Source organism: Malania oleifera, chromosome 13 (assembly GCF_029873635.1).
Source record: "Malania oleifera isolate guangnan ecotype guangnan chromosome 13, ASM2987363v1, whole genome shotgun sequence".
Classification (NCBI taxonomy): Eukaryota; Viridiplantae; Streptophyta; class Magnoliopsida; order Santalales; family Ximeniaceae; genus Malania; species Malania oleifera.
The window spans coordinates 84,118,329-84,145,073 of record NC_080429.1 but is presented as its reverse complement, the minus strand read 5'-3'; the positions used below and the strand labels follow the sequence as shown (position 1 = coordinate 84,145,073).

General features: G+C 37.5%; 1 protein-coding gene across 1 annotated transcript in view; it reads left to right on the top strand.

Moving 5' to 3' along the window:
- Positions 1-25,171, top strand: part of LOC131146078 (uncharacterized protein At4g14342-like) — a 33,025-nt gene extending 7,854 nt beyond the window's left edge. The window contains exon 4 of the mRNA XM_058095370.1: positions 24,923-25,171. Coding sequence (XP_057951353.1) covers positions 24,923-24,970 — 48 coding nt within the window. The 3' untranslated portion in view covers positions 24,971-25,171. The remainder of the gene's footprint in view (positions 1-24,922) is intronic.
- Positions 25,172-26,745: the final 1,574 nt, after the last annotated feature.

Below are 26,745 nucleotides of genomic sequence, written 5' to 3'. Positions count from 1 at the left end.
AAGCCTCGAACGCTTCCAAGCAAAGTATTAAAATATTTGTCCAACGACAAATTTAATTAACAAAATTAGAGTCATAAGACTTCCATCAACTATGCATAGTCACTTTCACCATCACCATCTCTGAAAAACATGGCCTCCATGTCTAGTTCATCAAGGGAAATACTCGCAATCTCAAGCACCTCAGCACCTCCAATTGGCTTATCTCAAGTATCTCCTCTAATATCCCCCAACTTGTTTGGCCCTTTCTTGTATTTTTTCAGTTTTTCTTGATAAAAACTGAAGATTAATATGCACATTTATGAAATCTTCAGCATGTTTTGCCGCCATCTTGTTCCTTTTCATGAGTGGATAAATGAATAGGTACTCCAATTCCTCTCATAACAAGAGGATGAGCAAGGTTGTCCTAGAAGCTTGAAGGCTATTGATTGAAGCATGCGTGTTGATGCACCATGGACATACCAATATACCACCAATAGTTCCATAGTGTATTTATCTTGCATGGATTCAAGGCTACAAAACACATTCATAAAACCTGAAAATGTGGCAAATACAATATTTTTTTTCTTCCTACTTTTGGGGATAGGAAAAAATCTTTGAATACATTTGTTCATTTCCTCAGAAATTTCACTATCTACATGTGGAGCAACACAATTTGTACCCTTTGTAAGCCATTGTTGGCTATAAAACTTGTTTACATGGGTTTGTTAGGAGAGAGAGTAATAAGCATAACATTATGGAACTTGGAAAAAAGAAAAAAAAATTATATCAGATTCAAAGAATGAACCAAGCATTGAGTGGTGTACAATTTTTTGTCCATCGAGCAACTAATATGTTATACACCACCTCATAAAAGGATGATCAATCCCCTGCTACCAAGCCTTGATGCTGATATACTACCTTCGACACTTTTTCTATCATGGTGTCCCACATTTCATATGCCAATTGCTCAAAATATATCATAGATAGGGTTGATGAAAGATAAAATGTAATCAAATTTAACCCACCAAACATCATTTAAAGTGATTTCCTTCACACACATAGCGTCCAAATATTGTCTTCTCTATAAGAATCCTACTCATCACTAATGACCATAGCTTGGAGGTTTCTCCTTATCAGCTTCATCCTTTTGAGCATAACTACTACCAAAGCAAACTTGGTATTAGTTATTACAAAAAAATTGAGTGGCACATGCTCATTAAGAATTGCTAATCTCATGAAGTGATTTGTGATGGAAGTATGAATGAATGATGTATCCTTTGCCACATTAGTGATCCAACTACACTCCCGATAAACAACTTCCTTTTGCTTGGTAATTTTTGCTGTACATGTATTTTTTAGAGCAAAATTAAGTTTATGCATCACACATGGAGTCTGAAAAATATGTGGATAATTAAACTTCACAATTGATCCTACAACCTTAATCACAGGTGCATTATTAGTAATAATTTGGACCACATCTGACCCAACATCTCTAACATTCAACATCAACTAGGCAATGTAATGCTTGTCCTTGTATTCTTAGTTCCATCAATAACCTTCAAGAAAACCGGATCCCCTCTTGTTATATAAAATTAATCAACAACCTTTTTTGTGGATCACCACCCATCATACACAATGCCCGCTCATTTTCCTTTCCAACTCCCCCCTAATTGATTGCAACTTCCTTTTAATGTGTGCCTTCGCTTTTTGTAAAAGAGTTGTTCTCAAAGCATTATATCCTAGAGGAACAAAACCAACAATACTATTATTGGCGGCATAACTGAATGCTTCCACATAATATGAATTTCTAGGAAAGTGGAAGGATAGACCACCGGAATAAACATCCTTGCAATCAAGCACTTCAAATGATCCCTTGTCTCCATTTGAAGTGCCTTCTCCAATGGAGAATTTCTTGGTGCTTCTTTACTCTTAAACAAGGGCGAGTTCGAGTAATTAGATTGGCTAGGAAATGGTGGGGGAGTTGGACAAGGCAATGGCACTTCCTTAGGTTTTTTACTTTTTTTGCTTCACTTTCCAATCTCTACATCTTAGCAAGATACTCCATAGACACCTTAGGACATGTCTGTATTCCTACCCCTGAACCTTTCAATAGATGAATTTTTACTCTAGAATATGAGTTCTTGTAAGATTGTTGGCTAGTTGCACTGAAAATTAGAGTTTCCACCTCCCTAGCCCAATTTCCCTAATTTAGTAACATAAGCCCAAAGAGGGGTGTTATCATCCAATGCACTAGTTGCAAATTTACTGATGATAAAAGTAGACGATGAAGAACTCTCTGAAGCCATTATGATCATAAAATATTCACTAATTTAGTACGCTATAATCACAATCAAATAAGAAATTAAAGAAATGAAAACGAACTCCTATGTAAATTCCTAAATCATAAGTAATAACGTATTATGGTGAATATCATCATCCCCTGAAAGAAATGAAAACAGACTCCTATGTAGGTTGCAATTTTGACATTTTGTATTTAAGTTTAATCATCAAATTATCAAAATAGGCAGAGTAGAGTGGCAGAAGCTGCAAAAGTTAGAACCATGTTCCAATTTTGCTCATTACACATCACCCACCAATTTAGCCATCAAACATTTAGTCATTCAAAGTCCCAAATTGATGTCAGCGCACCACGTAACTACACATGTCACAAGCAATTGACCAACAATAACATCCAAGCAGAAATAAAGAAAGAGAGGGAGTAGGGACTCATGACTTCAAGCCTTCAATCCTCGATGAGATATTGAAAAGTAAGGTGTACTCCCAAGAGAAGGGGGGGGGGGGTGAATTGGGTTTTTAAAACTTTCTTTTTAAATTCTTGTTTTACAAGTTCTTTTAGTTTAGTATTAACCCCTTTTTCAATTTAATTTGCAATCACAACAATCAGCTTCACAAGTACAATTAATTTGTAACAACCAACACTCAAACCAATCAATGAAGTAAACTTGATATTGCAATATGAAATAGAAAATCCAACCAATATATTAATAAGTTTTGGTATTAATCAATCAACGTACTCCCTTGTGGTTTCCGCAATATATTGATCAATCAACATACTCCCTTATGGTTTCCGCAATTCCCAAAGGCAAATTAATATCTAGCAAATTAAGTACACAACCATGCAGTTTATAAGTGCTGAAATTTAAAAAGAATAGGGAAGAGAGTGACACCGAGTTTTTACAAGGTTCAGATATACCCGCCTACGTCCTTGCCTTAGGCAACACACCTAAGGATTCCATTATACTACTCCCTTAAGGGCGGAGCCAACCTTTACAACACTTCTTCAATAGGATAGAGCTCTCCTCTCCTAGCGATACCCCACACTCGGTACAATGATTCAACAACCTGAACATTTAAAAAGAAATAAGAAATAAGAACAAATTCTTGTGTACAAAGACACTCTTAAAATAAAGCTGATTAGTACAAGTTAGAGCACTAATATACTTCAAATCAAATATCAATTAAAAATAAATTTGAAGCTCAAGAAGTTAATCACCGGAGGTTCTTTCTTAGATTTGAGAAACTCAGTAAATACTCAAAGAACTGTAGGCTTTGTTCAGCAAAATCTTAGTAGAAAACTTCAGCAAGAGTTTGAGCAAGAGAGAGCTTTTGAAGAGATTACAATATCAATGCTTGAATGCTGATTGTATTGCTTGGTATATAAAAATCCTTGGGTTTAGGGAGTATTTATAGAGTTTAGAAAGTAATTTCGTGTTTCCCACGTCACTTGGAGTGTTTTCCAAGTTTTTACAACATTTAGAATTCAAAAACTTAATTTTGGAAATTTCCCGTAACTGTTTAAAATTTGAAATTTCCATAGGTCAGTCGATTGGGCCTATTCTGTTTCAGCAAAAAAATTGGAATAAGTCGACTGGGCTTTTTGGGCCAGTCAGCTGAGCTGTCAATTTTCCACAATTTTTTATTTTCTAAACTTTGATCATTTAATTTTTGAAAAACTCAAATGTAACTTGAAAATCATTTTCCGGGGTTTTCAAAAATTGGTCTCTAAGTCTATAATGAAACCTAAAGAGCTTCATATATCCATATGGATATTGAATGAAGTACTTACATTAGACTTCTTAAACTTAAACACTCTAAGTACTAAGTCTTCATGCTTTTCCATTTCTTTTGAGTCCATCTTGACTTCATGTTTCAAGCTTCATTAGATTTGTCTATCTTTGAAACCAAGCTTCAATATTCATTTGAGCTTTCATCCAAGCTTCAATATCCATTAAGCTTTCATTTGATTGTCTTTGAAATATAAGCTTTCTCTTTTAATAAGGCTTGTGAGCATTTTGTGTACTTGATCTTGAACTTATATGCTTGTTTCCTGAAACATTATCACTTTCACCAACACATGTTAAATTCCCTTGATTTGTTATCATCAAAATAAGATTCGTAAGCCTTGTTAGGCCAACATATATTTTAAATGGGTAAGGAGATGTGGAACAGGAAGGGAAGGAGGAGAGAGGGACTAACATTGCAACTTGCAAGAAGAATGTAGAGTGAAGAGGCTTCAAGGTTGGCACTGTTTGTCATTAGACTTCAAGTTTCCCTTTGCCAAACTCGCCGTATCGCCCAAAGAAGTTATTCAAACTTTAAAGGGTGTGATGAAGCCAAGATGTCCAGCAATGGAGGCTGGGAGGGAGGTTCGAAGGCTGTACGGTGTTCGGTGAATGAAGGCTGGGGAAGGAGGTTGAAGGCTGGGAGGGTGGTTTTCATCATGAGAGAGAGCTAGGGTTCAGTTGTTCAATCGTTTGTGTTCGTGTTCTCTCCTCTGCCTCTTTTTTTTTTTGGTTAAGGGCACTAAAATGCAGCATTTCATGCCATACATTTCCCATACGTATCCCTCCCGCATGTATCCAAATGTGTCCTGCCATATACAAATGTATCCCAAAAAAATAAAAATAAAAAAATGGCTGCCAATATGTCTTAGACATGTATCCAGCTGTATTCAATGTGTCGGATACATGTCTGGCACTGACACCTTCACCCTTTTGGAGTATCCGTGTTTCCTAGTCCTTCAATTAAGTGACTTATGTGCGATGGTATGCTAAGGGTTGTTTTGCAAAAAATGTTTCTTGTTTAGTTAATTAGTGCAGTTTTGTGCATTTCCCACACGCAAGGATGACTCAAGTTGATTGCCTATAACTTTTTTGCAGGACTGCATTTGGTTGATTAGAGGACCCAACCATTTAAGACAATTCTTTGCGGGAGGTATCCCCATGACAGGGATAAATTATGAGCTTCTCTTTTTTAATGAAGGAATATTGACCCAAATGATAAAATTTTTGGTAAGTGGACAATATTATTGAATTAATAGAAATAGGGAAAAAAAATAGCTGCAAGTTTTCCTTTAGGGACAAGCAAAAACCCCTTTACTTTTAGCCCTGAACTTGGATAGAACCTTGAAGGACTCTAAAGTCTTTACAATAGTAATTTGCCTTGAAGAATTGATAGTGCCAGAATTGATAGGGGTGTAATTGGTTCAGTTTGGTTTTGTTTTGACACTGAGGAGTTGGTAAGGACCAAACTGAACTAATCAATTTTTGAAGTTGAGAACAAATGCTGAACCCAAAATTAATGGGTTTTTTGAAAAACAGACTGTTGGTTTACTGCTTTGGATCTGATGTATCAATTTTTAGAATTTTTAAGAATTTGGGAAAAGATTCACTACTTGGCCTCTTCATGGTGTGTTGGGTTTGGGTGTTATAAGGGTGTTAGCTGTACGGAAGTTCAGCGTGGAGGATCTTTTGAATTGATTTTTCCTCCTCTTTCTTTGTAGTTTTTATTTTTATTTTTTTCCTTCTGGTTTGTTCCAGAATTTTGATGGGAGTTGTCTTATTCTCTCCTTTGTACATTCTTCTCTTACGAATGAAATCTCTTCTTTTGCTATCAAAAGAAAAAAAAAAAAACCTGATAGTAGAAAAGCCCAAGCACCCAATATGATTGGGAACCCAAGTCCATCGTTAGAGTAGCATAACTAGTGCTAGTTTTTTTTTTTAGTGTAGGGTGGTTTTCGTTTTTTTGTTCAAGGATATTTTTGTCCTCAGGGATACGTATTTAGGAGTATGATTGGCTTGGAATTCCTGCCCTCTTTTGGATGACCTTATTCCCTCCTCTTTGCTCCTTTAGGATTTCTTTTCTCCTAGACCTGGTTGTAATGATACTTAGCTGACCAGATTACTCAGGTTTATAGCATGGTATCAGAGCAACCAAAACATTCAAATCCCAGAATTTTGGCTGCTAATTGGGTCCTCTCTCCAAGAAGTGATCTGTGCTGGAGAATCCATCACTTCTATGAATGAAATGTATTCTAGAATCCATAGGATCACCAAAGAAGGACCTATATCCTCCTTTCAAGCGTTTATTCAGCTGTGGTTGATGCTATCTCTTGCTGTGGGAAAGGCAGTACTGATGGTGGAGGATGGGGTTCTGGTTGAGGTTGATGAAGGTATTGTTGATTCTATAAGAGATGCTGGTCATGGTGGTACTCCTATCTGCAGTTATTTGCAGGAAGGAAAATCAACTGTTGTGTTGCTGGATTTCATGGAAAGCCTACTTCTGCCAACAAATCCTTTTCTGGTGGCAATCTTAAAATGGATTCTTCTAGCACCCTTAGCCCTTCTAATTTTGGGTGCATTGGGAGGGTTGAGTAAATCATCCACTGTGTTGAGATAGGAGTATAACAATTTGGTCCATATGGTCCAAGAACCTCAAACTCAGCCATCCACTGTGTTAAGTGCAGCTGTTGGCCATTCAGGGTGGGTCTTTTTTGCCTCTTTGTCCTCTCATCCTTGGATTATTACGTCATCCTTCATAGCAGGTGGACCTTATTTATTTCTGTCATTTTAGTACTGAATACTCTAAAATTTCACTTGCTGATGGCTCAATTACTTGCATGTCTGGTTCTGGAGATATTCTTTCTTTTCCACCTATTCCTAATTTGTATTGCATGCCCCCAAATTTCATTCCAAATTTTAATTTATGAGCCATTTGACAGTCTTTTAACTGTCCAGTAAACTTATCCTTCTGTTTGTCTTATCCAAAACCTCTTGATGAAGAAGAAGATTGGAGGAGGGATTAGGAAGGATGGCCTTTGTTGTTTTTAATGGGGGTGTTGGCAGTTTGAGTTTCTCTTAAATGGTTTCTTCATCTCTTCGCATTGTGTTTCTTTGGATCATGACTGCTCATCTTTAGACATCCATTTTTGTTGAAGCTGTACAAGTCTTTCTATTATTTTTGTTTGTTTCTCCTTTATAGTGTCAAGCATGTTAATTAGGGAAACACAGCAGTCCGCTATTCCAGTCTCCATATTCTCTTGGGAGTGAGTCTCACATTGAGTTTATTTTTTCTTGTTCATTCAGATATTTGTGGTCTGTGTAAGGTCATGAATTGATCTGGTTTCCAGTATTTCATTTTTTTATGGACTATTTCTCTCGGATGTCTTGGTTTTCTTTGTTAAAAGATAGGTTTTTTGATGTAAAAAAATCAATTTAGCATTGCATTAAAGTATTTCGCCTGATTATGCACTTGAATTTATTCAAAATCAGATTCATATATTTTGCAAAGACAAAGGAATTATTCACCAAACAACATGCATTTGTACTGAATAGTGTGGGATGATTGAGAGGGAGAATGGGCATTTATTTGACATGGCAGTCCTCATTGCTTTTAATACGCATGTTCCTAAAACCCTCTGGACCAATGCTGCCCTTGTAGCCTATCTTTTAAGGATGCCATCTAGTGTCCTTCGAGGGAAAGTTTCCTTCTTCATTGTGCACCCTAATGCTCCTATATTTCTTGTACACCTTGCATTTTTAGGTGCATCTGTTTTGTGCATGTTTAACATGTCAGTCTAGACAAGTTATCTCCTCATGTTTTCAGTGTTTCTTGGATATTCTAGAACTCAAAAAGGCTCTAGATGTTATGATCGTCAAACTTGTAAGCATGATGTTAGTACTGATGTGATTTTTATTTTTGGGGTGGAAACACCTTGTTTTTCTAGTGGAGTCACTGTGCAAATGTTCTGGGGACACTGTTGAAGGTAGACATGCATTGAAAAAATTGACTTCTCTGCTGCCCTTGAATCTCCTCTTCAATATTCCACTGTGTCAGATTTCTATTATGGAGATCCACCTCAATTAGATTTGGATCTGCCATTGTTCATTGAAAAGGAATCAGAAATTGTACTCAAAAGTCCTTGGTCACTTATTCTATTGCAAATTTTGTGTATGTGCTTCGTCTTCCATATATTGAGCATTCTTTTGCTTTGCCTTGTCTCTTTCGTCATTCTTCTCATCTTAATGTTTTTAATATCTCGAGTGGATGAATGCTGTGGATGTAGAAATGGAAGCCTTGATTTCTCAATGGACATGAGAAATGGTGGTGGATCTTGGTCCTGGTAAGGATTGGGTTATATGTCGTTGGGTTTATACCATTAATTATCAGCTGATAGGTCCATTGAAAGATTAAAGCTTGGTTGGTGGCCAAAGAGGACACCCGGTTTTAAGGTTTGGATTACTTTTAGACTTTTTCTTTTGATAGCTCAGATGAGTTGCATTCGACTTTTGATTTCCTTAGCTTTTAATTTTGATTGGCATCTATACTAGTTAGATGCTAAAAATGCTATGAGGATTTGGAGGAAGTGGGGCGCATGGAATCACCTTGAGGGTATGTTGCTCAAGGGGAGAGTGGGAAGGTTTTTAAGTCACATAAGGCCATTTATGGGCTTAAGCAATCTTAGGCATGTTATTTTAAATTTAGCATCATAATTTCTACCCCTTTTGGCTTATACAATGTTGTTTTGATAACTTTGTGTTTGTTAGGAGGAAGTGGACGAGCATTTTGATTCCTGTTGTTTATGTTGATACCCATTGTCATAGACAATGACTCTCAAGGCATGGTGGAGGTGAAGTGTTGGCTTCAAAAGCTGTTCTAAATCAAGGATTTGGGCATCCTTTGTTATTTCCTCGACATTTAGGCTGTTCAGGGTAGCAAAGGACTCCGAATGTGAGTCGTGAGGTTATCCAAAAATGATGGATGGTTTTAGAAACATTTATTGATACAGGAAGTCGGCTGGAATATTATTTAATTGATTGGACCAGACCAGACATATCCTTTTCTGTTGGGGTGGTTGATAAATTTATGGAAAATCCCAAGCATACACATTGGGATCCTGTGTATAGGATCCTTCACTTAAAAGCTCTTTTGGTCAAGAGTTGGTGTACAAATTTAATAGAAGATTTGACATTGTGGTTTATTCTAATGCTGAGTTTAAGAGCTTTGATCACTAAGGCCATGTTTAGACTTGCTTTCAAAGAGGAGGGGTGAAATGTATACGCCCCTAACTCAAGGCATTGTGTTAGAGTGGCATAAGTTTTTTCCAAAAAGGGTTTTATTTGTTCTCTGGTATGGTATTTGTCCTCATGAATGTGTATGTAGGAGTATTGAGAATCTTGACCTCTCTTTGCCAACTCTTTCCCTCCTGCTTTTTTCTCTCCTCACAGACCTGGTTGTATTGATAGTTAGCTAACTGATCAGCTTAGTTTTACTTATGAAACTCATGAGCATGAGCATGTGAAAGAAGGGGAAGGACCCCTCCCTTTGAGGACAAGTTGGGGAGAGCCCTCCTTGTATAAAGTCCCGCTCCCGACTCCCTCCCTTCTTTTGTCAAACTTCTTTATTTCCTTCTTCTTAGATTAATGAAAATTTTAACCATAAACTTAAAATAGAAATAAAAGACATCAAACACAACAATAATAAAAATATAAAATAAATTATGAAGAGTTAATTGGTGCAAGTAATTGAGAACCATTTTGGGATTCTAGATCTGATATGCCATAGAGTTGAGTTAATGTGTGTTTGGAGTCATTTTTGCTCCTTGAGCGAAGGCTTGCGTTGAGTTGGTTCTGATTGAAGTCCGTATGGTTTCTTTTTGCGAAGGAAAAAACGAAAAAGAAAAAAGAACGGAAGAAGAAGAAAAAGAATTCTTGAGTTTCTGCAATGATAATTTCAGTCAAAATAGATAGGATACTTATCTCCTTTGAGTGGGCTCCTGTCTTTGGTTGCAAGCTCTTAGAATATTGGAGAAATCTGGGAACAGAGAATCTCATTGCTTATTGCGAGCAAATGAAGTTAAATGGATTCAACAACTTTGATTTTTGGACACAAAAGTCCATTTATCCTTGGGTAAAAATGTCAAGAAATCCAGGAGGATCTTTGATCATACGCTTTGTGTCAAAGTTTAGATGTATGATTGCAATCGAGATGCTTTTGTATTCAGGGGGTAGATTTTCATCGAGGATTCCAAAGGGTAAGGAGGCTGGGTTGGTGCATCTTCTGCAAATTGCTGAAAGACAATGAACGTAAAATACAACAAAATATGCAGAACTTGGGATTTTCCTTGTAGAAAATTGTGGATGAATAGGTATGGTGAAGCGTGAGGGAGAGAGAGTCATGTGTATAATGGGCTTCCAAGTAAGCCTAGTCATGCAGAGATGGTGAAGAATGGAGCTTTTGATGATTGGAAATGGGGTAATTTCGGCGGCACTAGTCAGGAAATTTAGCAAGGTAAGTTGCCAAGTTTGGCAAGCATGAAATTGGGGGGGAGTGATTCTTGGGCAATATCTAGGTCAAAATCTGCTTCAAATTTAAACAAAATCCTCCCAAGGCCAATGGATTGAGATATGGGCCAAAGCTAATTGAATTTGGAAGCAGCTCACATTTTGGGCCTGGAGGTCCAACACTGCAGCTTGCATTTCGAATAGGCTCCAGGGAGGAAAAATAAGCTGGTTTAGTTTGGGTGGAAGAAAAACCCAATACAGCATAGAACCCATAATTGTTTGAGGGGCTTCTTTCGACTGAAGGGGGCTTGGGTCTACAGCCTTTGGGGAAGACTAGCATAGCCCTAGATAAGTTGTCAGAGGTGCAGGAGAAATTGAGTAAGGAGGATGATTTAGCAAAGATGGTTCCTTGCAATGTTTTGAGCACTCTGGAACCTAAGTTGGAATCACATAGAGCCTTTCAAGATAAAAAGGGAAAATTTTTGCTATTCCTTTGTTTTTCATCATACCAGAGGCGGCAGAATTAAGGTTGTAGATGAATCTACGAAGAGTGCAAAGAGTGAAGATCTTACAAAGAAGGCTGGGTACAGAATATTTTGGAAGTTACACTGTATCCAAGTAGGATATGGCAGGGAGTTCGAGTGAAGAAGACAGAATCTAATAAGCGAAGCTGCAGCCATTGGGTGGAACCAAAAACTCAGAAGATGGATCCTATTTCAGACATCAATACTGAAGTGGAAGATTGGTATGAAGAAGAAAAACAATCTGTTAGTGGAACAGATTCAGGAATATGAGGATATGTGCCTGTTCGCTTCTTAGTTTTAGGATGTGGAAAATTTTACTGTTGTTGAGTAACTTAAAAATTGTTTGGATGAGAATTGAATTGAAACTTTAACGCAAGAGGCACTTCTTGAGGATAGATTAATTTGTTAAGATTTTTTTCAAGTTTTCTGTAGGTTCAAGAAATCTTTTCGACGAGGGAGGAGCTTTGGTTGGTGAAAATTTCCTGGATAATTCATTTTGTGTTGCCATTCTACTCATTCTTTGACTGATCCTAAATCAAGGGCAGCAACTGATACTTGTAATGAGTTTATTAATTCTGTCCTGCCTATGCCTCTGGTTGACCTTAATGCAACGAATTACGTTTCTTGCCAAAGAGAATTAGGTTCTGTAGGAGGGACTTTAACCCTTGATCCATTGCGAGGTGAGAGGGACAGCCAGGACCCATAGGAGCTTCTAGATTGGATTGGTTGCTCTATCATTAATCCCTTAGGCCAGTTTTTTAAGCTGCTGTTTCTCCGAGAACCTTTGAAAGGAAACAAGAGAGAGTTAAGAAAGAATATAAAAAATTGGTCTCTAATATAAACAAAGTAAAAAGATGGGGGGGGGGGGGAGGTGGAGGGAGGATAAGAGGGTTAGGCACAATAAGGTGGTAGAATGAAAATATCTTAAGCTGAAACATTAGGGTTTTGGATTGCCTTGGTAAATGTCGTCATATTAAAAATATTACAGTTGAGATTGTTGAGACATTGTTATCTTTCAATAGTCTAAATCGGAGGTGGTGGATGGTTTTCTTGTTAGGAGCATCTAGGATTCTAGATCCAAAATTGGGTTTGGTTAGTGTCTACTAGTTCTTCGGGGCGTAATGATGATAATTTAGGATACTAGATTTGGCTAGCGTATTGGATGTTTTCATTGGTTCCTTTTCTATGTTTGTTTGTTTAGATGTCATAGGTAAGGGCTAGTGGTGGTTTACCTCGGTTTATGGATTGAATAACCTAGATGAGGGTTATTTTGTGGGATGAATTGGATTGGTTTATGGCATGTGTTCCCCCCCATTGGTGTTTGAGTGCTGATTTTAATGTCATTAGATCTATTAATGAGAAATTGAGAGGATCTAGAATTACCTTAAGCATGAGGGGCTTTGATACTTTTATTGGAGAGTGTGATTTGAGGGATATTCCAATCTCTAATGTTCAATTTACATGGTTTGCTAATAGTAGTTGGTGAATTCAAGTCATGTTGGGATTTGCTCTGTGCAATTCGCAAGTCCAAGTCAGGTTGGGATGGATCTCTGAAACTAGAAGTTGAAGGGAGAAGAGGCGGTTGCATGGTGGTAGTGATGTCTCTACCTACTTTGTGTTGTTCATAAACCCTTAACTGTTTCTTTGGGTCGATAACTAATGGATTCCAAAGAGGAGTAGGAGTTCCCTTTAGAGGGATAAGGGTAGGGACCAGAGGATCAATGCTTCAAGGGGGAGCTAGAAATCATTGTTCGACTCGAAATATATTCTTCTATGGAGGGCCCATCACAAAAGAAAAGGGATCTTTCTTAAGAGAAAAGGAACATTTGCATTAACATATTTCCTCTTGAGTGTGGGGATCATAACATCTATATCTTGTCTAAGTTCTTGAGTAGCCAACAAAGTCACGTTTAACAACATGAGAGAACTTGTCTTGATCCGTATGTGGAACATGAACAAAACATATGCAACCAACGACATAAGGCACAATAGAGAACGTGGATGTTTTTGGGTACATAATAGAGGGCATCCTCCCTAAGCAGAAGATAGGCTGTAAGAAGAACATTTGTCCAAAGTATTTTAAGAGCATGTTAAGTAAAAGTCTATTTTTCTATTTAGCTACTGCATTTTGCGAAGGGGTATGTATAGGTGATGTTTGATGAATGATTCCTTTGGCCAAGCAAAAAGACTAAGGTTACATTTAGTTTGTAGAATGCCTATTCTTAGGAATAGATTAGTTTTAGTAGGTTAGTTATAATTATTTATATAAGAAATTATGTTGTTACTATAAAGCAAATAACATTTTATGAGTCCATATAAAAAGGAATAGACAAGGAATAACTATTCCCACATTTCATTGTGGGTATGTCTATTCCTTTTTTATTATATGTTGAATGAAATAATTAGGAATATAGAAAGAATAATTATTCCCTTGATTCCCAAATTTTAAACTATATTCCATCTTATTCCAATAAATAACTATTCCACTGAACCAAACAAGCCGTAAAGCTTATTTTGAACAAGTTCAAGTGTATTATGAGATTGAGAAGTTTGAATACTAATGCCAACTAGGTTTTTATTTCCTCGCAAATCGAGTAAATATATTAAGAAATTTAGGCTAATCTTTTAATAGATAGATCCAGGTCATACATGAAAAATTATCCACAAAGGACACAAAATTTTCATGACCATTTCTATATTGACCCTGAAAATCTAAATGCATAAGAAAAACAATGATTTACTATGAGACTCTAATCTAGATGGAAAACATGTCCTAAATTGCTTTCCTAATTGACATGCATAACATTCATAATGATAAATAGACTTGAACATAGGATAAAGTTGTTGCAATTTTGGAAGCGATGGATGACCCAAACGAGCATGCCAATGTCCCAAAGAAACACCATGAGTAGAAATTAAAGAAGCTGTATAACAAGAGCTAGATCTACCACCTCGACCATTAAAACTGTAGAGCATCCTTCCGAAGCCCTCCACAAATCCTCTTCTTTGTCTAGAGATCCTCAATAACACAATAAGAAGGAAAGGTCACACAATGGTTATAAGATTAGTTAATTAACTAACTAATAATATGATCAATGGAAATTTAGGCACGTATGACACAAAAGGAAAAGGAATAGAAGGAAACGGAAGAATATTGTAGAGATCAGTGTAATCGAACCATGAGCAAGAGTAACCTTGGAGTGTAAAGTTGTGGGTTTCATGCGCTATAAAGTTGTGGGTTCTCGTGATAGTTGGTATCAGGGCACAATAGTCAGTAAGCATGAGTGGTAATTTGATAACCTTCAAGTCTAGTAAGATGGAGCGCATTGAAACACTCGAGGCAAGAGTTGATGAGTTAAAAACCCTGGAGACAAGATTCCTTGAGCTTTAGGAGTTTGTTGTGAACTTGTCGAAAGAGAAGGGTGTGCCAACAAAGCTTGAGGCTGCCTGAGAACCATTAGAGGGATTCTTTATAGTGCATATGAATTTGAGGAAATGATTATGGAATTAGAGAAACTTATTCTGCATGAAAAATCCTTGGAGAATGGGCCAAGAGAGCTTGAGGCCTTCCAAGGAACCTTGAATGGTTGGAAGTCTTTGAAGATAGGTTGAAACAGATAGAGGGCGTGTCGCCATCATTATTATCCCAAAAAGGACAGCCAATAGAGCTTGAGGCCTCCTTTCAAGAGCTTAATAAGAATATTTATGTGCTTGAAGATCATGTGAAGGAGTCCATTAGTTCCTTCAAAGGGGACTTGAAGGAAATGGGAAAGTGTTGGAACATGATGGGTCAATTTCAAAACTGTTGTTTATGGTGTTACTCTTATACTTGGGGTTTTATAAACAAAGGAAGGAAGAAAAACATAAGGGTGCTGCACAGCAGGGACTCGTCGATGAGTGCCCTGTCCTTGTCGACGAGTAGATACCGAGAGGCCCAAAAGTTCAAAGTTTCTGAGATACTGAGAGCAGAAAAATGGGGTCGTCGACGAGTGACCGTACTACTCGATGAGTGTATCTGGCTCGACAAGTGCCCTGTTCTCGTCAACGAGTGCATATGTGCTGCGGGAAAATATTTGAATTTTGAATTTGAACGTTAGGGTGGTTGGGAATTCGGATGGAAACTTCCGAGGGAGTCTTATTTATGTTCTTCTAGGTGTGTATTGATAGATGAGAGAGATCATTGTGAAGTGTATTGTGTACTTTGACATTTCTTAGTGAAATTATTGTGCCGATTGCATTTGTGGATGTAGGCTTTGCCGAACCACATTAATTCTCGTGTTGATTCTTGTTATTTCTCATCAACTTTGTTTCATTTGCTTCTTGTTGTTTTACTTATTCCGCTATGCATCCTTTATCCGATCATTATTACAAAAAATTGGTATTAGAGCAATTGTTGTCATGGCATCGAGATAATCTTTTGCAAGAATTGACATTGTCAAATTCGATGAAACCGGAAATTTCGGTCTATGGCAAAGGAGAGTTAAGGATATACTTGTGCAACAAGGAATGGGAAAGGCTTTACTTGGCATTCAACCGGATGGAATGGATGAGGCAACATGGGGAGAATTGCAAGCAAAGGACGCTTCTACAATACGCTTGTGTTTGGCCGATGAAGTGTTCTATCGTGTGATGGAGGAGGATTCTCCAGCGGCTGCTATATGGCGAAAGTTAGAAAGCCGGTACATGTCCAAATCTCTCAATAATAAACTTTTTCTTAAGTAACGTCTTTATTGACTTAAGATGGTTGAAGGATCAAACTTAGATCAACATATAAATGCTTTTAATCAAATCATAAGTGATTTGATGAGTGTTGATGTTAAGTTTGATGAAGATGATAAGAATTTGATGTTGCTAAACTCCTTGCCATTGAATCATACCTATGAAAATCTAGTTACCACCTTTACGTGGGGAAAAGAGACTCTTGATCTAGAAGAGGTAACAAGTGCCTTACTGAATTTTCATCAAAGACTGAAAATATGTGATGAAGGAGAAGGACTTGTGGTAAAAGGAAACAATGAGCGTGGCAAAGGAAAGTTTAAAAGTGGGTCAAGTCAGAAATCCCGTACTCAAACCAAGAAGAAAAAGGAAATCTGGTGTTATAAATGCAGTAAAAAGGGGCATGTTAAACTGGAGTGTCCGGATTGGAAGAAAGGGAAAAGCATGAGGGGATTTCGAAATCAGCGAATGTGGTTCAAGAAGGAGGTTCAATTTGTAGTGATGGTGATGTTCTCTCAATTTCATTAGGGTCGGATAACCTTACAGACTCTTGGATACTTGACTCGGCATGTTCTTACCATATGACTCCAAACAAGGAGTGGTTCAGCACTTATAGGTTAGTGAACTCAAGTTCAGTTTTTATAGGTAATGATATTTCTTATAAGATCATTGGCATAAGAAATGTTAAGATAAAACTGTTTGATGGTGCTGTTAGAACCTTGAGCAATGTAAGATATATACCGGAGTGAAGGAAGAGTTTGATATCACTAGGCACCTTGGATTGTAATGGTTACAATTACAAGTCCGAAGGCGGAGTTATGAAAGTATGGAAAGGAAATCTGATGGTGATGAAAGGACAAAAGTTAGATGGGAATATCTACACATTGCAGGGAACTACTGTTGTAGGTGGAGTTGCAGCCATAGTTGTTGAATCTGATGAGATCGTCTTGTGGCATATGCGTCTTGGGCATATGGGGGAACATGGTATGAAAGAACTACACAAGAAGAAACTCTTGAAAGGTTTGAAATCATGTCAGCTGAACTTTTGCAGGATTTGTGTTCTTGGAAAACAAAACAGGGCAAAATTCAAGTCAGCTGTACACAAGACGAAAGGTATTATTGATTATGTGCATTCCGATGTTTGGGGCCCGGTTAGAGTTGCATCCAAGGGTGGACATGTGTATTATGTGAGTTTTATTGACGATTACTCACGGAAAGTCTAGTTATACTTCATGCGGCACAAGTCTGATATGTTTGCCAGGTTCAAATTGTGGAAAGCTGAAGAGGAAAATCAGACGGGGAGGAGAATCAAATGTTTAAGGTCGGACAATGGGATCGAGTACCCTGATTCTTGGTTTATGGAATTTTGTAAGCAGAAGGGCATTAAGAGACAGTTTACCGTTCGCCGGACATCTCAGCAAAACGGTGTGGCTGAAAAGATGAACCGGACTCTCACTGAAAGAGCCTGGTGTCTCAAGCTTAATGCAGGGCTATCGAAGAACTTCTGGGCCGAAACAGTTAGTATGACTTGTTTTTTGATAAACCGATCACCAAAGGCGTCACTAGAGGGTAAAGTGGCAGAAGAGGTATGGACGGGAAGCGCAGTAGACTACTCCGGATTGAAAGTATTTGAGTGTCCAGCTTATGTTCACGTGTCTAGTGAGGAGAGGTCTAAGTTGAAGTCTCGTCGTTGCATCTTTTTGGGATATCATAAGGGTGTGAAGGGGTACAAGCTGTGGGGCTCGGTGGCAAACAAGGTGGTGATTAGTAGGGGATGTAGTCTTTGATGAAAAGGCTATGGTTAAGCGTACTCAAAATTGTGATGAACAGAAATAGGAGCTAGAAAGCTGGGGTAGTGATGAACATGCTGTGCAGGTGGAGTTGGAAGTTCAAGGCAATGACAATGATCATGGTCCTTTACTTTCAGGGAGCTCTAGTTTGGGAAACCAGCAAGTCGACGATATTCCTATACGGAGATCTAGACGCACTATCAAACCTCCGCCAAGGTATGAATTTGAAGAGTTAGTGTCTTATGCTTTTCTTACCAGTTGTAACGATCCAACTACATTTCAAGAGACAGTGCACGGCTAGGAAAGAGGTAGGTGGATGGATGCAATGATTGAGGAGATGAAATCACTACATAAAAATCAAATTTGGGATTTGGTGGAGCTTTCAGATGGGAAGAGACCGATAGGTTGTAAATGGGTATATAGGAAGGAGACAATTTCAGAAAAGGAAGGAGAGAAATTCAAAGCGTGGTTGGTGGCAAAAGGGTACTCATAGAAGAAGGGCATAGATTATGATGAGATTTTTTCACCTGTGGTCTGACATACTTCTAATGGATTGTGTTGGGATTGGTAGCTCATTTCGATCTTCATTTGGAATCAATGGATGTGAAGCCGGCGTTTCTTCACGGTGACTTGGAGGAACAGATTTATATGGTATAGCTAGAGGGATACAGTAAACTAGGAAAAGAAAACTTAGTTTGCAAGTTGAAATCTCTCTACGGGTTGAAACAGTCTCCAAGGTAATGGTATAAAAGATTTGATTCCTACATGATCAAGATCGGTTACAAAAGGTGTGAGTATGACTGTTGCGTATATGTGAACAAACTTGATAATGGTTCTCTTATTTTCTTGCTATTGTACGTCGATGACATGTTGATAGCTGCAAAAGATTTAACTGAGGTAAATCAATTAAAGGAATTGTTGCATAAGGAGTTTAACATGAAAGATCTTGGTTCAGCCAATAAAATACTTGAGATGGAGATTCGTCTGGACAGAACCGCAGGGAGGTTATGGTTATCTCAAGGCGGTTATGTACAGAAGGTGTTAGAGAGGTTTAGCATGACTGATGCAAAACCGGTGTGTATACCTCTAGCGAGTCATTTTAAGTTGTCTACTGCAAATTGCCCAAATACGGATGAGGATATCCGGGACATGTCAAAGTTCTCCTATGCTAGCGCTGTGGGGAGTTTAATGTATGCCATGGTGTGTACGAGGCCAGACTTGGCATATGCTGTGAGCATGGTAAGTAAGTTTCTCTCTAATCTAGGAAGATAGCATTGGGAAGCCGTCAAATGGATATTCAGATACTTACGGGGTACATCGGATTATGGCATCATGTTCAGCAAGCAACAGGGTTGTCCTTCAGTTATGGGGTTTGTTGATGATGACTATGCAGGAGATATGAATGATAGGAGGTCTACAACGGGTTATGTTTTTACCCTTGTAGGAGGACCTATATGTTGGAGATCCATGGTTCAATCTTTGGTAGCATTGTCCATGACTGAAGCTGAGTATATGGTAGTTGCTGAAGCTGCAAAGCAAGCCTTATGGCTTACCGGTTTAGTCAAAGAACTGGGCTTAAAGTAAGACGGGGTTGTGCTGCGTTGTGATAGTCAGAGTGCTATTTACTTAGCGAAGAATCAAGTGTACCATGTTAGAACCAAACATATTGATGTGAGGTTCCACAGGGTTCGGAAATTGATTACTTCGGTTGAACTTGTATTGGAGAAGGTTCACATGTCTGAAAATGCAGCGGATATTTTGACAAAATTGATGACTAGTGAAAAGTTCAAGCATTGTTTGAACTTACTCCATGTCTCCAATTGATAGAAGGGAAACAAACCCAACCGAGCATTTCAAGTTCAAGGTGGAGCAGTTAGATATGTTTTTCGAGTTCTCCTAAGGGGCGTATAATCGCCAAGGTGGATTTTGTTGTTTATGGTGTGACTCTTATACTTGGGGTTTCATAAACAAAGGAAGGAAGAAAAACATAAGTGTGCTGCATAGCAGGGACTCGTTGACGAGTCCCCTGTCCTCGTCGACGAGTAGATACCGAGAGGCCCAAAAGTTCAGAGTTTTAGAGATACCGAGAGCAGAAAAATGGGGTTGTCGACGAGTGGGCGTACTAGTTGACAAGTGTACTTCTCTGGCTCGTCGACGAGTGCTCTGTTCTTGTCAACGAGTGCATCTGGGCTGTGAGAAAATATTTGAATTTTGAATTTGAATGTTGGGGTGGTTGGGAATTCGGAGGGAAACTTCCGAGGGAGTCTCATTTATGTTCTTTTGGGTGTGTATTGATAGAAGAGAGAGATCATTGTGAAATGTATTGTGTACTTTGACATTTCTTAGTGAAATTATTGTGCCGATTGCTTCCGTGGATGTAGGCTTTGCCGAACCACGTTAATTCTCGTGTTGATTTTTGTTGTTTCTTATTTACTGGTTGTGTTTCATTTGCTTGTTGTTGTTTTACTTATTTCGTAGTGCATCCTTTATCCGATCATTATTACAACAAAAACCAATTGCAAGAGTTCAATGCCAAGTTGAGTGTGGTGGCTTAAATGTCAAGGAGATCCATAGTAGATGCTTGTGAAAGGAACCAGGTAAGAGCCTTGGGCCCAAAAATCTTATGGTGGGGCTTGTGATTCCAAGGAATTGGAAAACTTCATTTTTGACTGGGAACATTATTTCAAGTGTTCTTGAGTTGAATTGGAGGAGGACAAAGTTGCACTTGCCACAAAATTCTGTGTGGACGGTGCAAAGCTATGGTGGAGGACCAAATGTGAAGATATACTGAACAGTCGTTGCACCATCAACACTTGGGAAGAATTGAAACAAGCCCTAAAGACACAATTCTACCTAGAAAATGCTGAGTATATGGCTCGTTGTCGGGTGTATGATCTACAACAGACAAGCTTGATCCAGGAAGATATTAGAGAATTTCGAGCCTTTATGCTTGATATCAAATACATGGTTGAGTTTGATAGATTGTTTCACTTTTTATGGGGAGTCAAGATGTGACCTAAAAATGAGCTGCCAAGACATGGAGTCTATGACCTTCCTTCTAATCTCGCTGCCACGGAACGTCTAGATGACTACTCTGAAAGCCATTCGAAGAGGGAAAACCCTTCTTCCTCCAATGAGTAGAGACCCAACAAGACAAATAGGCTTCCTAATGGAGGAAGTGATAAAGGGATTGATAACTTTGGAAGAGACAGGAGAGCCTTCTTATCTAGGGACTCGAGGGGCATATATATAGTAATTGGGGAGAATCGACCGCTTGTTTCCTATTTTATTTACAACGGACTTCATAGGGTAGAAAAATGCCTTGAACGGGAGGCCTTAGATGCTTTGAAGCCCCTGAATCATGGAACAAAAACCACAACAGAGGACATAGGGTAAAAACAGGATATGGTGGGGGCCTTAAGATTTTTAGGAGCCCTTGAACATAGGTGAGTGTCAGCAAATCACAAGACACGGGGCTAATGTATGTTGATCTAGTATTGAAGAGAAAGAATATTAAGGCAATGATTGATACAGATACCACTCACATCATTGTTGACACTGTAGCTCGACGAATGAAATTGAAATTGACAAGGGATTTAGGAAAATTGAAGGCAGTGAATTCTGAAGTGTTGGCTATAGTAGGTGTTGCTTCGAAGGTAGTGTGCCAGATGGGTCCTTGTTCAAGAAGGTAGACTTCACTTGGCATTCCTCGATGATTTGAATGTAGTGTTGGGATTGATTTTCGTATGATGACTCAAGTAGTTTCGTTACCCGCTACAAGCTATTTCCTGATGATATGGGATACACCCTGCACAATGCTAGTAGCCTATAGCATTATAAAAGAAAAGAAGTTGCTCTCAACCCTTCATTTTAAGAAAGGGTTGAAAATAAGAGAGCCCTAATTTTGTTTTTGGTGTTACTAGTAGACCCCATAGTGAAAAATTTGTTGCGTTTAGCTAGAATCAAGGAAGTTATTGAAGAATTCAAAGATGTGATATCCAACTAGCTTCCCAAGGTACTACCGCCTTGGCGGCAAGTAGACCATGAGATTGAACTCTAGCTTGGGGCAAAACCACATGCTTGAGCCCTTTTATCACATGGCACCACCTGATCTAGAAAAACTTTGAAAATAATTAAATGAGTTATTGGAAGTAGAGTTTATTCATGGTTTTAAATCGTGGTACCTGGTAGCGTAACGTAATGGTAACAAGTGTAACGGGAAGCGGGAATAGCGGATGTTACATAATGGGTAACGATTATAACGATTGTGAATTTTTTTCTAGCACACACAACCTTGTGCATATTAGTGTACTTGCATATTTTAACCTTTTAACCCTTCTTAGAAAGAGTTTTAGTGTATTTTGGATACTTTAGTTCAACTAAGTTGTTTGGTAAGGGTAAGAAGTTTACATTTGTTTTAAACCACCATTAACAGAAAAATTACGTGTACGTGCGTATTTATACTTCTCATTGTTCTTATGTGTGATAAATACGTATGTGTGTTAAATTAATTAATAAAAAAAATACATTATAAACTCCATTAATCTATAAGATACATAAGACATACGAATAATACAAATATAAAATAACTACAAAAGAAAGAAGGTTGAAGTTGAAAAATATAGAACAAAAATATCAAATATTACAAATATTATCAAAAGAAAATATTTTTCTAAAAAGTTAGTATTTTCAAATTGTTAATTAATGCATCTATTGTGAGTTTTTTTTTTTTTTTTTTTTAAAAAGTAGTAAATTTTGTATCATTATCGTCCTCATAATAATCTTTTCCCCCTTTTGCCACATAGTGTATTGAGAATGATTTATGAAGAGAAAAGAGGGGGGGGGGGGGGGGGGGAATAATTTTTTGGTGTAATAGTCCTGTAGCGGTTACGTAATGGTTGTAGCGGCCGGCCTTTACGGTCGCGGTCCATAATAGCTGCTACAGCTTGTAATTTTTCTTCCCATTGATTTCGTGGTGTGTAACGGTATTGGTCCAAAAAAACCGTTATGTAATGGTTGCGGCTGTTATTTAGAACCATGGATTTATTCGACTCTTTAAGGTGCCCTTTGGAGCCCTAGTGTATTTCTTGAAGAAATAGGATGGGAGCCTCTGTTTGTGTGTGGACTATCAAGCCTTGAATAAGGTGATGGTTTGGAGTGAGTACCCTATCCCCTTAATTGCAGATATCTTCGACTAGTCGTGCTTTGCCAAATATTTTACCAACCTAGATTTGAGATTAGGATACCATCAAGTGCGCATTGCTAAAGAAGATGAACCAAAAACCACTTGTATAACTCAGTATAGAGCGTTTGAATTTCTTGTTATGCCTTTTGGACTAATGAATGCACATTTTGTACTTTGATCCACCACAACTTCGCATTATCTATGAGGAATATCGTGGCAAGTGCCACTTGTCTTCCTCCAATTCAACTCGAGAACACTTGAAATAATGTTCAAAGTCAAAATGAAGTCCAATTCCTTGGCATCATGAACCCCACCATAAGATTTTGGGTCTAGTATTTTTACTCGGTTCCCTTCACAAGCATCTATTATGGATCTCCTAGACATTTGGGCCACCACATTCAACTTAGCAGTGAATTGCAATTGGTTTTGAAATTGATCCATTGTGTTTTGAAACATTTCCATTTCCTTTAGCTTTTCCCTTAGAAGGAACTAATGGACTCCTTCACATGATCTACAAGCACATAAAAATTATCATTCAGCTCCTGAAAGGAGGCCTCAAGCTCTAGTGGCCCTCCTTTTTGGGATGGTAATTATGGCAATGCACTCTTTTATTTGGATTGTGATACTTGAAGGGATCAACACCAGCTGTTTGGAATAAATTATTTGGTATATTTGGTGAAAACTAGGGCTTGCCCCTCCACATTGAGGGTTTTCTGTGCTACTATGTTTAGGGGTTTTGGCAAGGGAAAGGAAGGGAAAGCTTCGTGGCAATGTGCTTTCAAGGCTATTTGGTGTATTTGGTTTGGGAAGAATGCTGGAATTTTCTAAGGTGTGGCTACTGTTAGCGATTTTCTTTGGAGGAGTGGTTTATCTTGCGTTGCTTGGGTGTTGGCAAATGTCTTTTTTTTGGTCATGTTTCTTTGGAAGACTTGCAGCGGGATTGGTTGGCTCTGCTTCATTGAATTGTTTTTGGGTTTATGCTGTGATCTTTGTAACTAGTTTCTATTGATGTAAAGGAAGGATTTCTTATTCTCTTTGTCTTTTCTTTTTATTTTTTTTTTCCTATTTCTGATGTACATTCTTCTCTCTTCTAACACAATTCTTTGTGAATCGAAAAATAAGAAAATGGTATGACGGTTTCTCTTGGAGGTGAACTCCCTTTGTGCAAGGTGAATAGAAGTAGAATTGGCTTGCAAGAGAATGGAAGGGGTGCTAATATGAGAATCAGAAATACTCGCGCAGATATATTCTTTGTTCTCTTCTTTCACTCGGTATAAATTGGGTGACATCTCCTGCATTCATTTTTAGGAGGATACATGGGTTGGAGATTTGTATTTCTTTTCTATTTTAAGGACTACTAGCCAAATAAATCCCTTTATCTTAGAGGGAACCAGTGCCTTCCAAACATAACGATGAAGAGGAAAGACCCTAAAATAATGAATCAATTGATAAAAAAAATTTACTAGAGAATGAACCCACACCATCCGAAATCAACACCCAAATATCGCTCCTACTAGAGGAGTGAAACAGCCAGCAAAGAATGCATAGATGGAAGTTCCTCAAGCTCTTGATCGTGTAGGTTCCTAAAAAAATGGAAAGCACTTGAAACAGTATCATAAACAGTTAACATAATGATGTTTCAACCATCAAGGCTGTTGTTTTGGTTGAATTAGTTCAACTCCAGTTGCAATGGCTAGACAAACCCTCTTTTTGATCTTTACATCTCCTTTTAGGGTTTCCAACTTGCAGTGACTTCTTCAATTTGAAGTGGTTTATTTGGTAATTTCCGTGAGCCTGTCTAAGCCATCTTAACGTGCTTCTATATTCTCGCCCTATCCTAGTGATTTTCGTAGCTTAATTTAATTGATAATTCTTGATGAGCTGCTGTTCAAATGATGGTTAATTATGATGCTGATGGACCTGTATTGTATGATGCCCTAGCAATCTCCATCACAATCTTATGATATGATAATCCTGTACTCTTTTAATTTATGATGCTGATGGACTTGTATTGTATGATGCCCTTGTAATCTCTATCAGTCTTCTGAAGATTTTCCACTGCTCTTTAATTTTGAAAATAATCTCTATCACAACCTTATGAAGACTCTAATACTATTTTCTTTTTGTTCTCCAATTCTTGTGCAGAAAATGCTTTTGCCTTGCGGCCTCCCCCCAGAAAGAGAAGATGACTGAACTGTCTACAGGCTCTAGATAATTCCAGTGTCTAGATCCTTGTTAGTAGTCCCTATGTGTTTTAAAAATTTGGAACAGGATTTGAATCTCTCAAATGTTTCTGGGAGCAACAATGATACATGAGCTGAAGCAAAAATTGGGTGTTTTGAGAACAATGCATTTTACGTGGTGGAATTTAAAAAGTTAATTTCCTTTGCCATATATCATAGAGTTGTGGCAGAGCTTTGTGCCTCAGCAAATATGCCAATTCCCAGTTTGTGGTCCATGACGGAATCCTAAACCTGGAACTGATAAGGTTGAGGTCAGCTTGTAGCAGACACTAATTGGCACAGCATTTAAACACTTGAGCCATCTTTTTAAACCAAGTCAATGCCTAGGGCGTGCTAGTAGTTATGATATTTGTCTTGTCCAATGTTTGAATTATCATCTATAGTGGATGGACCCACCATATTAGAATATCTTTAGGGTTGATTGGGAATTTGGAAAATCATAGGAATAGAAAAGGAAAATATGAAGAAATTAAATTTTTTATGTTTGGTTATAAAAGAAAAGTAAAAATAAAATAAAAAATATACTAAATCAATGGGGAAAAAATATTTTACACATCAATAATATTTGGATTTTAAAATTTTTTTGTACCATATTAGAATATTTTTTTAATTTTTAATAATATTTACAATAGACGAAAAATATAATGAAAAATAAATTTTTTTCTTATTTTTTTTTTCCAATATTTTAATAGACTCTTAGTTTCTATTTGGATCTAAGACATAATTTGAGAAAAGGAAAGAAGAATAAGAAGAAAATACTTTTTTCATTATATTTTCTCCATATTGAATAAAAAAAGTTATTCTAATATAATAAAAAATTAAGAAAAATCAAATGCTAGTGTTGTATAAAACTAAAATTTTGTACATTAATTTGCTACTTATTTTCTTTTATTTCTAATTTTTTTTTTATAATCAAACATGAAAGAATTACTTTTTTCAAAGGTTTTTTTTTTTTTTTTAAACATTTTTCAAGTTTCGAGTGAGACCTTAATGAAAATAAACACATAAACAAGCTAAATAAGAAGGGGTAAGGTTGCGGGTGGGGGTGGGACCAATTAGGGTTTATATCATATAAAATATAAACAAGCTAAAAAGAAGGGGTAAAGGTTGGGGGGTGGAGGTGAGACTAATTAGGTTTTTATCATATAAAATAGACTATGGACCTTTCTCTCTTGGTCGATTACTATGTTCATATAATGTAAAACAAATTATGGACCTTTCTCTCTTGGTCAAAAAAGCGTTGTACATGTTTGTTCTATCAAATAAAGGTTAAACATTGAAGAGCTTTTAACCTTAGTGTAGTCGAATCACCAAAAATAAATGGACTCCTCAGGTTTGCTTATTTCTTAGTTCTAAATTGAATAAAATTGAACTATATTTGAAATTATTTTATTTTCCTTTTTAATTTTAACAACTTTTAGTGACGGATAAATCACTTTCACTTGTCCTTTTGGTACTTATGCTTTTCGTAGAATGCCATTTGGATTGTGTAATGCACCTGCTACTTTTCAACATTACATGATGAGCATTTTTAGTGACATGGTTGAAAATTGCATGGAAGTTTTTATGGATGACTTGACTGTTTTTGGATCTTCTTTTGATGCATGCTTATTGAATTTAGAGAGAGTGTTGACTTATTGTAAGGAGAAGGAATTGGTTTTGAATTGGGAAAAATGCCACTTTATGGTATCTTCAGGTATTGTCTTAGGGTATATTATTTCTTTT